Source organism: Rhyacophila brunnea, unplaced genomic scaffold, assembly GCF_057557595.1.
Source record: "Rhyacophila brunnea isolate RB1 unplaced genomic scaffold, BYU_Rbru_1.0 scaffold_15, whole genome shotgun sequence".
Taxonomy (NCBI): Eukaryota; Metazoa; Arthropoda; class Insecta; order Trichoptera; family Rhyacophilidae; genus Rhyacophila; species Rhyacophila brunnea.
The window spans coordinates 21,081,555-21,097,768 of record NW_028232806.1 but is presented as its reverse complement, the minus strand read 5'-3'; the positions used below and the strand labels follow the sequence as shown (position 1 = coordinate 21,097,768).

The window sequence follows — 16,214 nt, the reverse complement described above, 5'->3', positions numbered from 1 at the left end:
ATGTCAACCAATGTTATTGACAGTCCCGTTTTCATAAGGGTTAGATTATTAATTCATTACTCTCACTTGAATAGCACAATTAAAAATTAACCCTCATAATAGTATAATAACATTGAATTGATACGCATAATACATATACCTATATATATATATATTATTTGTGACTTTTTAATTCATGTGCATAATATGAATTATCGGCATTATTAATACTAAATATTTTATAACAAATACGGAGATAAGATTATTTCTTATTTATTTTTTTATGCAATACCCACTGTTCATGCGGATTTACTTGCAGTTATAGTGTGTAGGTATTTTAAAATATCGCGATAATAACTATTTACACGTAAAAGTGCTGATTGTCTTGCCAATCTCATTTTTCAAGAAAGCAAGTCACGACGTTGTCATTCTATAGAACTATTAATTATTAATAGCAGTGGCGAAGACTCCATACTAGGCGATTATTTAAAGCCTACCTTCTTAAGACAAATATTTTTTAATTGCATATTGACATATTTATATACTTAAGGGGGAGACGCATGCCAGCAGAGAACCTAGCGGAAATATACGAAGCTTGCAATTTGAGATTTTTTTTTTGAAAATTTACAATTTCAACTGTATTATTTAATAAATATGTATCCGAAAAAATTAAAAAGATTTTTTATTTTTTTTTAACTTAAAGATAAACTTACAATTGTAAAAAAATGTAATAAAATGTGAATTCGTTGCAGGGTCAAATCTTATTATTGCATTATATTTTATGGTCATAATTGTCATTAAAATTTAGTTTATTAAGTTTTAAATTTTATGTGGTGTAGATTTTTGACTAATTCATCGTTTTAATATTTTTATATATATTTTAAAAAACATCGATTTTTATAAAAATATAAATGTGTATAACTCGAAATTCTTTTTATTTATATCAACTCGACCTTCAATATTGTGATCATGCCTAAAATAAAATTTGATATAAATAAAAGGATTTCAAGTTATACACATTTATATTTTTTTTAAAATCGATGTTTTTTAAAATATATATAAAAATTTTAAATGAATTAGTCAAAAATCTACACCACATAAAATCTAAAACTTAATAAACTAAATTTTAATAATAAATATGGCCATAAAATATAATGTAATAATAAGATTTGACCCTGCAACGAATTCACATTTTTTTACAATTGCCAGTTTATCTTTAAATCTAAAAAAAAAAATAAAAAATCTTTTTAGTGTTTTCAGATACATATTTATTAATTACTACAGTTGAAATTGTAAATTATCAAAAAAAATCTCAAATTGCAAGCTTCGTATTTTTCCGTTAGGTGCCTCTTTTCGCCTCTGATAGTATAAGCATCCCCCTTAATCACTTCGTTATTTTATGTTATATAAAAATTATTTATTTTGCCAACGAGAGATGTCGTAAATGTAGGAATGTATTACAGTATTACACAGTTTACAAAACAACTCCAAAGGTATTAAAAAATAAATAAATCTAAAAAGTAAATAAATCTCCGATTGTGTGTGAAATAATTCTGATTTTTTTTCGTATTGAATTTACGTCTCGTAACCTCAGCAAGTCTGCTGATTTGTACGAAATAAGGTAAGCTCCTATCGCAGAGCCTAAAACATTCGCGCATAATAATGTTGTCACGACTGCGCACTTTGTCCAAAATCATTAATAATAAGATAATTAAAAAAATAGTTTCAACGGCGTTTAATCTAATATTAATAAATAAGTAAGTATAGATTGTTTTTATAAATAAAAATAAATTTCATCTAATGATTTTTGATGGGTATACATGTTTTGAAAAATACGTAATTTAAACACATCGCTCATTTTTATGTCGTCAATGAGTTTTTGAAGTTTCATTGAATTAGTGTGTCGTTGTCATTTACTAGTGTGTACCTATTCATTAGTAGTAAATATCGTACTATTCTCATAAGTATACCTGACAAGTGTGACCTTTTTATCAGATCTCCACAGCCTACCTCTTTCCAAAAGTCACCCTTCGCCACTGATTAATAGTACCATAAAATGACAAATTTTGACAGGTTGTGAAAATCGGTTAACCTCAAAATAAGTCTGCGCGGTGTAGTTTGTTTTTTTACCGGCAGGTTCGCCACTATCGGTCTACTACGCAGGTGCAGATATTAAACAAATCCCAACTGTCGTGTGAAAATTCAGAATCTTCCGAATTTTTTTAATTCATGCATGCAATCTTGCAACTTGCGTGATAATACATGTTAACACGTGCATTTTCTCGTTATGGCCGCGATAATACATATTCAGTGTCAACAGTAAAACTATGCACGGTAAACGAGTTATTCGATTCTTATTAATTAGAATTTGATATTTTGAAAATAACTCACAAACATAAATGTGTTAGGTAAAAATGTTGGATCGCGTGGGGTTAGGTTAGGGCTTAAGTATGTAATATTTCGGATGATTGCTCTTATGCAGATAGGTACATACGTCTTACGAATCAATTCTAACAAATACGTTATCCTAGGTTTTTCAAATTCCGCTAATGGAAGGTAAACTAGCTATGTAATTAATCTACGTTATGATATTGCTAACATGATTACATATGGCTTCCGGTATTAGCCATTATTAATGAAGTAGGTACCTACTTGCGAATAATTTCCTAATAATACTTATAATATTATATATAAGTATATCTACATTATATTTATTTTTTATTCAATATTGAAAATACATAAGAATATTTAAACATGTTTACAGTATTACTACACAGTGATATAATATGAATCCCGTAAACACAAAATCCAGGTATCATGTATGGAATATTCAATATCACAGTGGGTAGTAGAGAATCTAGAACGATTCGGCGCCGAGACAACTGGGTGCCACGCAATCTAATGAAATTCGAAAATAACTAGACGTTCGTGAATTATAGGTACTTACTTTTAAATTACATTTTTTTTAACCATGTCCGATCCTAATAGGATCATATATAGGCCTCCACAGAGTAGAGGTTTGTATTAACAGATTTTGTTTTTTACGAGAAATGGATGTCAACCACTTGCTCAACCATTTGGTCCATACCCTGACTCACACACATATTGAAAAACATAATGTGTACTTTCCAGACCCAGGATTCGGACCTGAGACCCACGGCGTGATAGTCCAACGCTTATGGATACGTGGATACCTATTGGATATTATTACTTATTTAATAATTGGTGAGAATTTAAATATGCACACGTAAATAATGATTTAATTGTGCATATATTTAAGTTCCAACGTGAAGAGGTTATTTTATTTTCATATAAAGTCTCAGGCATGATAATTATCAATCCACAATAAAAAAACATTGTGCTAAGAGCAAAATGAATTAAAAATACTAAGTAGTAAATAGAAACTGATTAAAATTCCTCGTATACGTTCTGTATAAAATCGTAACGAGCGTCTATTTATTTCATTTGACATTGCAGCGCCAAATTGTCCTGGCGCCCAGTTGTCCCATTCCCAGTAGTAGATGTTTTATAAAAAGAATAGTAGATGAATATTGGAGTAGATAATTATTATTAGGTGCCTACCTACTTTAAATATGGCGGTGAAATCCGAAACTACGTACATGCATTCAATTCGTATTAAAACCACTTATAACGGTTATCCAACGCAATATTACGTGATAGGAATTAATTATTATGATAGAAATACTAGAAACTGTGAGTAACAAGTAGTTCCAATACAATTACGAATGCTAATTTTTAACTTTACCAACTGCCTCGCGTCAGCTGGTTTTGACTTTGAGGACAACATTTGCACGAGTGAAATCAACTTTTATTATTATCATGGTGGTAGAGATTACTCAATTTAATATATGTATAATATCTGTCAATAGGCCACGTGGTTTCACAACAAATTGTTTAAAAAAAGTATTAATTTAAATATTCAAGACGCGATTTTTGTACTCTTAGGATACCGCACCAAAAAATCAATAAAATATTGTCGTTCTCAGAGGCGGATTTAGAGACTTGAACGCCCGTAGCACTGACTGGTTTTGCGGCTCCCTACAATAAAAAAAAATAAAAAAATAAGAACATAAATTCCAAATACCAACCTACTAAAAATAACAATGCATCCCGTACCTATCCAATTATTATTGAAGATGACAGTGACAACACGTATTTATTTGTGTCATCAAAAGGGTCTAGATGTGTTGTACCTAGACCCTTTTGATGTTAGTTGCAGTGATTTTGTTATGCTCTGAGTAAAATATTAAATTGAATACTCGATTTGACTCCATTTTAAATCATCTAATAAATCGATTACGTCATCTGCGTCAACTTCTGAAAATCAAAAGATTTCTAATTTTAATTTTAAATATTATTTGTTCGAAATTCAAAACAAAAAAAAACTGAATACGTTTTGTTTCCTGTTGGAATTAGTACGTGTGAAAATCGGGACAACGTAACTATTGCTTTATTTTAAAGGGGTCGGTAAACGAGCATCAAAAATTGCAGATTGCCGATAAAATTGTCAAAAAATGGTGCAACTATTGCTACTTGCTGGGCAATGTATGACCCGTCATCAGTATCGGGCAAGTGAGGATGATGTATTTTGTGCGTACTCGTGACAGCAACGGCCGGCAATGAAGTTTCTGCGCCATATAAATAATCACATAAACAAATTAATCCAAAATGAAAAAAGGATTTGGATCGGGTCCTACTTTTAAACAAACGTGAAACAATAAATAATATAAACCAGGAATTAGTTATTGATAATTATTTATTTAAAAACTTTAAAAGAACGAGAAAATGTGTCGTTTAGTGAAATTTGACGTTTGTGCAGCTTTGTAGTTGGCCATTTCATTTTTTTTTTTTTTTATAGAATTATTAATAACCATGTCCTTGCTTTTTCGTACAAGGTGGTTTGTTAATAATTTTGAACAATCACAAACACCCAGGCTTTGAGAAAAACACATACATATTTTTGTCGTGACCGGGAATCGAACCCAGAACTCTCGGGTGGAAGGCCAGCGCCTTACCCACTGCACCACGAGAGCCGCCGGCCATTTCATATTAGGATCATTATATAGTTTGGATTACGTAAATTATACGTAAATAAACCTCATTAATAAGCTCTAATACTCCGTCGTTTGTCCATTTATTCATTTTACGTGAATTGACGATAGTAATAACACCATCATAATATTATTAACAAAAACGGCGAAAAATTATAACAATGTAGGTATTGTCAAATTGGCTGTCACTAATGTTTTTATTGTTGCTAGGGGTGAGATCAAAAACAGAGACGCACATATGCAGCAGAACGAGAATGAAATAGATTTATCAAGCAATTATTGCTGTATTTTTGATTGCGTTCGAATGGACAATAGATGTAAAGTTTCGGCAACGTAGACTACTATTATCGTATTTTGGGGAACTACTAACGGCGACACAATTGCCGTAAAAAGTGGCTCGTTTACGGACCACTTAAGACTCACTAAGCAACACTGTCATAAAGGTGCTTCCAACTCTGTCAGTGCCTCATGGAGAGGGTTGAACTAAGGAACCCTCTCTATATTGTTTTCAGTTATTGTTGCATTTTGAGCTTACTCCATCTTACCACTCACTTTGAAATAAGTAGTAGGTACCTATATTCTTTTTTTAACTTCAATGTGTTTCTTATAATGGCCTTCAAAGATAGCCGTGAAATATGAATAATATACGCATGTATTAACATTTCAAAAAAATATATTCTTACAAAAAGTCGATGTTGGCAATCGGTATTCAGCAATAATCTTTTATTATGTTTTGTGATGTAAATATTATTCATATTATTTTTTTATAAACGTTTACGAAAAAATTTATTTGTACTGCAAAAGAATATCTAACCTGACGTGGAAAAGTTAAATACGTCCCTATACGGTCATACTCGTCAGACAATCTAATACGTCACCATCGTATTTAATTTAATGGTGCCTCCCCATATAACAAAATTGAAACTAGAAACTTTTTCAGATAAATCAAAATATTTTCGAGTTTCGATTATCCACACAAACACCAAACAAAAAATATTATTGAATTGTAAACAAGATTTTTTAATAACTAACACGAAGAGCGTGTTGCTATTTCAAGAATAATAAAATAGATTACTAGGTATACTGTATCTGTGATTCACGCATTTATCACGAATTACCAATTTATATTTTATCATTGTGTCAATTCTTCTTCAAGTTCTTGTCTTTTCAATACAATAATAGGGCACAATGGGCCCCTATTCCGCCACGCCGCAGTTATTATGCCCCAGTACAAAGATAACTACTATTGCTTGTAATGCGCACGTATTAAATAATTGTAGTCTCACAATTTTGTGCATTATTTTTAAATTTTGTAGGGGATCTCGTTATGCTGTTGAGGTTCGATACACTCTGTGTCTCCTACGCCTTATTTTTAAATATTCAATATTATACCTACGCTTAAAACACATGCCATCAAATAAAAAGGATTTTTAAAAAAATAAATAATAACTAATTATTATTCAAACATCTTTCTATTCACATATCAGACTGCATTTCCGTGATGAAAATAATCAATAAAAAAGCCTGTAATGATAAGATGAAAGCCTTAAACAGAACCTAGTTTTTTACAGTTTTTTTTTAAATTTAATAATTTATCTTTTATTGTGAAAAAATATATTTTTCTTTTTAAAGTTTTTAATTATAATATTTTCGTATTGTACATGTTTTCTAAATTCCGTCACTTGATATCACTGTCTAGTAACTACATTCAAAACAATAATTAATTTTACGTAAAATTGATCTTTATTGAACATGTTTTTTCTTCTTTTACAGCCTACCATCAAAAGTTTGATAAAATGGAGAGATTTGTGACTAAGCTTTTCGTTATTACATTGTTTATATTATTCAGCTACACAGGTAAGAATTATCTACAATATTTTTAAAACTTATCTAACAATATGATTAGCATCACATTTACTACATGCACTATAATGATGCGTAGGTACCTACTGTATATTATTGAGAAAATAATATAAATTACCAGTATTTGCAGATCGGGAATTATCTATTAATATTATTTTAATCCAGATCTTTATATTAAAATTTAAATACAATTTGGTTATCTATTATATACCTTGGTAGATGCCTACCAATATTTTGGAAGGTGAAAGATTTCATTCACAAAAATTGGTCATTAAGTTGCAAAGGCAATTAAGTAAGAGTAAAACGTATTTTTTGATATAAATCGATAGTTCTTAACAATTAAAAAGAGTAAGTTACTTACATACATAATATCTACAATAAAACTATGAATTATGAATACAAATTGGCATGCCATCCCACACAGAGTAGGTAAACTTAACATTGTTTTATTCATATAAAGAACCTAGCTTTGGTAGTGTTATTATACCAAATCTCGATTCGGTATAAATAAAAACACCTTCAAATAATATATACTTATTAATATAATATATATAATATAACATTTATTTTTTATAGACATATTTTTTTAAAATTTAAAAAAAAGCATTAAACCTTTGGATTATTCAAAAACCTTTATAATTCATTCTAGAGAACTTATTAAGCTACGTTTGAATGATAAATTTTATAATATTTTTAATTGAATTTAATAAATACATTTTTAATATTTCTTGTCCTACATATGTATTGATTACATATTATGTTAAATGTCTTAAAATTTAAATTAATAGTAAAATATATTAATCTTACGTTTATTCTGCCGCCAGATTACCCTGGCAGCATTACTCTCTTCCTTAATCATTTAAAATCTGTTTTTTTATGAATTGCACTTAAATTTATATTATACTAGCTGAAGTACCCGGCTTCGCACAGGGTCGCTTCGTGGTAATATTTATCTTAGATATTTAAAAAATAATAAAAGGTAATTATTTTTTTTAATATTATAATATCTGTGTAATATAATATGGCAATATGAAAATAATTCTAATATGAGTAAAGGTCAAACAAAAGAATACTAAATTAAAATCGAATCCAAAACATGCAAACGTTATTAATGTTACTAATATGTAGTAAAAAATCAAAATTGGATGGAACAAACAAACAACAAACTTTGTATTTTATATAATACTAATTTAGAAACCTTCGCAGGTGTGCGCACAACAACTGACAAAAGTTTCATCGCAATCGGATGAATGGTATAGGAACGCATACGAATAGAGGAAGAAGATAATTTTCTAATCCATAAATCTTTGTGGGCATGCGCACGACAACTTACAAAAGTTTCATTGCAATCGAATGAATGGTATAGGAACGCATACGAATAAAAGAAGATGGTTGTACTAATTCGTGATGGCGTGAGCACAACACTTGATCAAAATTTTATTGCAATCGGAAGAATGCTATAGGAACGCATACGAATAGAAGAAGAAGAAGATGGTTGCACTAATTTAGAAACCTTCGCGGGTGTTCGCACAATTACTGACGAAAGTTTATTGCAATCGGATGAATGGAATAGGAACGCATACGAATAGAAGAATATAGAATAAGAAGATGGTTGTACTAATTCAGAAACCTTTGCGGGTGTTACCACAACAACTGACGAAGGTTTCATCGAAATCGGATGAATGGTATAGGAACCATACGAATAAAAGAAAATATAATGAAGAAGAAGAAGATGATGATTTTTCTAATTCAGAAACCTACGCAGGTGTGCATACAACCACTTACCAAAAATTCATCACAATCGGATGAATGGTATAGGAACGCATACGGGACAGACAGACAGACATTCATTTTTATATATAAGATATAGCCTATACTCTTCGCGCAAGTGCAAATAAGTTGACAAAGTTTTATCGCAATCGGATGAACGGTATGGCAGTGCATAAAATACGAACAAACAAACAAACAAATATTGATTTTTGTATTTTAGATTTGAATATTCTACGCCTTATTTGTATGTGATTTGTATACTTTTATAATATTGATTAATTAAAACACAGTTGAAGATATCGATTCGACCAGTGCTCGAAATGAAAAATTTTATAAACAGGAGCGCTCAATATCTCGATATATTTTTTAGAAAATATCAATATTATGTTTATTTAATTTGAAATATAATATATAAAAATTAATATTTGTTTGTTTGTTCGTATTTTATGCGCTGCCATACCGTTCATCCTGATTGCAATAAAACTTTGTCAAATTATTGCTTGCACTTGCGCGAAGACTATAGGCTATACTAATTTATAAAAATGAATGTCTGTCTGTCTGTATGTCTGTCTGTCTGTCTGTCTGTCCCGTATGCGTTCCTATACCATTCATCCGATTGCGATGAAATTTTGGTATGTGGTTGTATGCACACCCATGAAGGTTTCTGAATTAGAAAAATTATCATTTTCTTCTTCTTCTTTATTCTATTTTCTATTATTCGTATGGTTCCTATACCATTCATCCGATTGCGATGAAACTTTCATCAGTTGTTTTGGTAACACCCGTAAAGGTTTCTGAATTAGTTCAACCATCTTCTTCTTCTTTTTCATTCTATCTTCTTTTATTCGTATGGTCCCTATATCATTCATCCGATTGCGATGAAACTTTCGTCAGTGGTTATGCCAATACCCGCGAAGGTTTCTGAATTTGTACAACCATCTTCTTCTTCTTTCATTCTATCTTCTTTTATTCGTATGGTCCCTATTTCATTCATCCGATTGCGATGAAACTTTCATCAGTTGTTGTGGTAACACCCGTAAAGGTTTCTGAATTAGTTCAACCATCTTCTTCTTCTTTTTCATTCTATCTTCTTTTATTCGTATGGTCCCTATATCATTCATCCGATTGCGATGAAACTTTCGTCAGTGGTTATGCCAACACCCGCGAAGGTTTCTGAATTTGTACAACCATCTTCTTCTTCTTTTTCATTCTATCTTCTTTTATTCGTATGGTCCCTATATCATTCATCCGATTGCGATGAAACTTTCGTCAGTGGTTATGCCAATACCCGCGAAGGTTTCTGAATTTGTACAACCATCTTCTTCTTCTTTCATTCTATCTTCTTTTATTCGTATGGTCCCTATTTCATTCATCCGATTGCGATGAAACTTTCATCAGTTGTTGTGGTAACACCCGTAAAGGTTTCTGAATTAGTTCAACCATCTTCTTCTTCTTTTTCATTCTATCTTCTTTTATTCGTATGGTCCCTATATCATTCATCCGATTGCGATGAAACTTTCGTCAGTGGTTATGCCAACACCCGCGAAGGTTTCTGAATTTGTACAACCATCTTCTTCTTCATTCTATCTTCTTTTATTCGTATGGTCTCTATATCATTCATCCGATTGCGATGAAACTTTTTTCAGTGGTTGTGCAAACACCCGCAAAGGTTTCTAAATTTGTACAACCATCTTCTCCTTCTTCATTATATCTTCTTTTATTCGTATGGTTCCTATACCATTCATTCGATTGCGATGAAACCTTCATCAGTTGTTGTGGTAACACACGCAAAGGTTTCTGAATTAGTACAACCATTTTCTTATTCTTCTTCTATTCTTTATTCTTCTATTCGTATGCGTTCCTATTCCATTCATCCGATTGCAATAAAACTTTCGTCAGTAATTGTGCCAACACCCGCGAAGGTTTCTGAATTAGTACAACCGTCTTCTTCTTCTTCTATTCGTATGCGTTCCTATACCATTCATCCGATTGCAATGAAATTTTGATCAAGTATTATACTCACGCCCGCAAAGGTTTCTGAATTGATACAACTATTTCTTCTTTTTTTTCATCTATTCCATCTTCTTCTATTCATATGCGTTCTTATACCATTCATCTGATTGCGATGAAATTTTGTCAAGTTGTTGTGCGTACGCCCGTAAAGGTTTCTGAATTAGTACAACCATCTTCTTCTTCTTCTATTCGTATGTGTTCCTATACCGTTCATCCGTTTGCAATGAAACTTTGGTGAGTTGTCGTGCGCATGCCCACAAAGATTTCTGAATTATAAAATCATCATCTTCTTCTATTCGTATGCGTTCCTATACCATTCATCCGATTGCGATGAAACTTTTGTCAGTTGTTGTGCACACACCTGCAAAGGTTTCTTAATTAGTATTATATAAAATTCAAAGTGTGTTGTTTGTTCGTTCCATCCAATTTTGGTTTTTTTACTGCATATTAATAACGTAACGTTTGCATATTTTGGATTCAATTTTAATTAAGTGTTCTTTTGTTTGACCTTTACTCATATTAGAATTATTTTCATATTGCCATATTGTAGTACACAGATATTTTAATATTAAAAAAATAATTACCCCTTATTATTTTTGAAATATCTAAGATAAATATAACCACGATGCGACCCTGTGTGAAGCCGGGTATTTCAGCTAGTATTATATAAAAATAAATGAATATTGTACATAAGTAAGTGAATTACATTGCTTTATAATAATTCTCGAACCGGATCACAATATTTATTTTTTCCACGCGACGGATAATCTCGGGAATTTCACGAACCGGAACTGCTCTGGTTCATATCGAGACCTGGATTCGATTCAGTTAATGTAGTTACATGATTTGTATTTCCGTTACCAGAGTAGCTACTAATTATTAACCTAATATTAAATTTTTAATGAGCAAACATCAATACATAGCATATATTATTTTAGTTTAGTATTTATTCATAAAGAAATTGGCATCATGAATAAAAACTATATTTCTGCTAACCTATTGAAAACAATGTTAACCGGAGTTTGAACTTAGTTTCCATAAGATAGTATTTGTTACGTAAAAACTGAAAATACTCATGTATGTAGGTATTACTTATTCAATACTGCCATATACCTACAATAAAAGAAAATAATTATTTAACTTTGTGATATATTTTTAGAATCATAATACCTATATACGTATTTTTATCAAGGCAAGAATACGTCTTAATTGTTTGTCTTGAAAATATTTACCAGACACATATTTCTGCTTACAATTCTACTGTGAGTAATATTATCATTTTGCCCCTTATCTTTTATGAATATTCAATTAAGATTAATGCCTTTGAGGTTGTAAACCCATGCTAAAGGGGGCTTATAGGTATATCTTTTCTGTAAGAAATAAATGTGAATGAACCGGCTTTCCAAATTATATCTACATATACCTATTTCGCAATAGAAGACAGTGACGTCCCAAGGCAAAATGCCGTTCTTTGTGCAGACTGACATAACCGTTCCTTTTAATTTTTATTATCAAATTGTCTGCAAATTACGCTTCACATCCAAACGTAGGGCCTCGTGATACGCTCGATTAAGACGGAGTATGTGCGTGGTGGGTTGGTTTGGAGGGTCCATGTTTGTGTTGTCTGCAAATTCGTTAGGTACCTACCTAGTTCCTACTAACCTACTCACTTACCTATTTAACTATTTTCGATCTTGAACAGACAAATACACCAAAAATCTTTAAATTGACATACACACTATATACTGATTTTCACGAAACCTACTCTCAAACAGTGATAGTTTTAGGTACTTGAAGATCCGTGGTGCTGACAGGTTTGGAGGTACCGTTGCGATTTTTTTTTTTTTTGCGATAAACCTTCATTACCTACAATATGTATCACAATGGGTATTACAATACAATACCACTTATGTTGTCAGAATTATTAATATTTTTAAACTAAGATGTCTTTCTAATGAAGCAACAACATAGTCTGCTTCGTGGAAAGCCTCTACTGCTCGCAAACGTTATGATATTGGTATTCGTTCCTTTATTCACAGCATTTTGTAATGAACCACCCCTTTGCAATGCATGGCCTGCCTACCCCCACATAACGTTACTGATAGAAAATATATAATCATTTTGAAAGGTTCATCGTCAACAGAAATATCGAGAGATACGTGAAGGTGCGACCGAGTGAAAGACGCTACAAATATCGCAATACATTCAGTTGTGAAGTTGGTGAAGTGAATTATTTGAAGGAATTCACGATGAAGAGCGATGAACATGCAAACAAAGAAGAAGAAGAAAAAATTTGATATAATAAATTGGAAATGTATCTTTTGATTTCTATTCCAAGATAAGATCTAGTATAAAAAGTATACATACCTACAAAAAAAGTCACAAAGTTCTTAGAATAGAACATAGAAAAAACATGTGTAAGGGCTAAAGCACACTGCGAGTGGCCATGTGATTCCAGAAACATAAAAAGGGCTGCAGACACACGGCACAGCAAACTCGCAAATGTCGTCTACGTTCACGCAAACTTCGGCTGCGAATTATCTACAAAAGAAGCAATAATGGAAAAATAAATGTAGTTACAATATAATATTATATAGGTACCTACTGATATTCCTATATTTATATATTTACCCTTGTACGTCACTGTACTGTCAGATCAATGGGCATGCAACTAGTGTAGAAAGCTGTATTTTGCCTGTCCAGATTTACCGATAGGTATATCGAATGCAAAGCAAGCAATATTGCGTTAACGCAGACGAAGTTTGCGAAAGTTCTATGTGCCGTATGTCTGGACTCTGGAGCATTATGCCGGGTCCACACTAGCAACATGTCGCGCGACAACCTCGTTAAATTTTACGATAAGTATGATAATTATCGTAAAATTTCTTAAGCAATTAAGCGTAAAATTTAACGAGGTTGTCGCGCGACATGTTGCCAGTGTGGCCCGGCATTAGGCCTTCTTTGCCGTGCGCATATCGCAAGGCTTCTTGCAGTGTGCTCCGCCACTAAGTAATGATCATGATGTTTTTATGCAATTGATTTATTTCAGCCGCTGATAAGCCATGTATTCCAAGAAAATACAACCACACATCAGTTGTCTGTGTATGCAATGCAGATTATTGTGATGAAATCTCCAAGATTCAACCATTAGCACCTGGAAAATATGCTGTCTACACTTCCAGCTTGGTAAATAGAAGTTTCTTTGTATATAACTAATAATATTGTATGTAACATTTCCTGGAATAAAAAAAATGTAGAAACCTAATAGATAGAGACTATTAAATTTAACAGACACGAAGAGTGCGTGTTGCCGGGATGGGTAAACGAAAAAAATCCACATTGAACAGTCTTGAACAGTCACGCTTCAGGACTTGAATTTTTCTTTTATCTTCAGCATTTTAGTTATTAAACTAGTAATCAATAACGACTTAGGTAGGTAGCTACTTTCTTTTTCTTTATCCTGGTGCTACAACCTCTGGTAAGAGAGAGGCGGCTCTCGTGATGCAGTGCGTAAGGCGCTTGCTTTCCGCCCGAGAGTTCTGGGTTCGATTCCCGGTTTGGACACAATATTTATTTGTTTTTCTCAAAGCCTGGGTGTTTGTGATTGTTCAAAATTACTAACAACCACCTTGTACGAAAAAGCAGACATGGTTATTATTAATTATTAGTAAGATGTAAATTGTACGTAAAACATTTCACCGTGGTACAGTTCGCCGTGAGCTTTCTTATCGGAAAGAGATACTATACTATAGTATACGGTCTCCAATTTTATTAGATTCAATATGAACATTAATTTAATTTTCATAGCTGATTTTGGCAAAATTCATAAATTCGAGAATAAAAACCCAACTTAACCTAATCTAACCTAACAAATAATCCAGTATATCGGCTATTTTCAAAATATGTTTGCGGCTGGCTTCCTGTAAAGTGTAAACCGTCAAGAACCGTGTTTTATTTAGACATGAATTTTATGTCAGTACTATACGACCTAAAGAGGTTGGACAGACCGCCTAGACTTCCAGCAGAAAAATGAAACCGTCTTTGACTCTATTTTAGATTATTAGTTCCATTAAAATCTCATTTTATACACAGTTTTATTTTTCGGTCTTGCGGTAAACTCCTCGCTAATATTCTGTTTTCACATCATTGATTAGATTTTCAAGACATCGAATAAACTTTTCTACCACATAATAAATGATATCGTAAACGTTAAATGCTAAATAATCGTTTGCTATCAAGTCTACGCCTCTTGTATGTTTTATGTAACCTTTAAATGCACGATAACAATTTTGTTAATGTATATAATGTAGGTATTACTTTTCTAATCGATCACATTAAATGTAATGTATAATATTATTATAAATTAACAGTGGCACCTGTGAATAAAAACTATTGTGTTAGCAAACTTTGTCCGCTGCAAAGAACTGTTAGTTTTTAAATAAAATTTGATCCACGCAAAAAAAAATAAAGAATAATACAATTTGTCGGTGAACGGCAACACCATGCAATTAAAAGTTAATGGTTAAAAAATATCGTTTAGTAAGGAACCATCGCCGCTATTAAGTTAATTCCGTGCATGCTCATTATGTCATTGTGTAAATTAAAATCAATGAAAAAATTGTCACCGTTACCCTTATTTCATACGATATGGTTTTGACCGTACGGAAAAAAATCGATTGGTAAAAATCCGAATCGGCAACAAGTTCACGCTCTTTTCACACTATACGGTTTATGCACGGTTTTCTCCGTCACAAGCTCAGTTTGTGGTTGGGTGTTGTCGATTTAAAACCGTCTAATGTGAAAGCGTGCATTAGGTCACGTCCGGGCGCTGTGAATACCGGGGCGCCGTTTCGGTTTTTAACCGTCGCCGCTTAATGTGAAAATGGCCTTACGCTGTGCACTAATGAATATATTTTAATTTACATCTTCCAGGAAGGTCTTCGCTTTGAAAGAACTGGTGGAAAATTCCACAAAACTACTACCCGGAAAGCTACATCTGAAAAAAATGACAATGATATTTGGGGCTGGATTGGTTTTGGGCAACAAAAAACAGGTAAATTATTAAATCTATCAGTATCTTTTAGATGTCTATTATCTACTTACTTAAGTATTTTTGTACATTAAAATTTAGTAAGCATTAAGTTTAGTGGTGATTGATAAATAATTGCAATCTGTCTCAGGTGTTCAAATAATGATAATAATATAATCTAATTTGCTATAACCTAATGCTATTATCATTTTATGACATTTGATAATCCACTATTATCTAGTACCTACCTAATCAAATAAAAAATAGTAAAATGTATGAGATCTGTGAATCATTACCATAATGGGTGATTTTTTCTTGTGATCATAATTTTTTGTTCTGTTTAGATACTTATTAATTAAATGCTTTTTGTATTCTATGATTACGCATTCATTAATGAATTAATATTTCAAGTTGTTATCTAAATACTTACTGAAAAATTTAAATTTCTTTATCAAGAACTTACGAGTAAATTATGTTATTCTTATTCC

The 16,214-nt window shown here is 31.8% G+C and overlaps 1 protein-coding gene across 1 annotated transcript in view; it reads left to right on the top strand.

The window, feature by feature from the left end:
* The window catches only part of LOC147075031 (lysosomal acid glucosylceramidase-like), a 33,283-nt gene that overhangs the window by 3,549 nt on the left and 13,520 nt on the right, over window positions 1-16,214 (top strand). Inside the window, exons 2-4 of the mRNA XM_085942777.1 lie at window positions 6,825-6,908; window positions 13,747-13,883; window positions 15,630-15,750. Of these exons, the coding sequence (XP_085798903.1) occupies window positions 6,848-6,908; window positions 13,747-13,883; window positions 15,630-15,750 (319 nt within the window). The 5' untranslated portion in view covers window positions 6,825-6,847. The remainder of the gene's footprint in view (window positions 1-6,824; window positions 6,909-13,746; window positions 13,884-15,629; window positions 15,751-16,214) is intronic.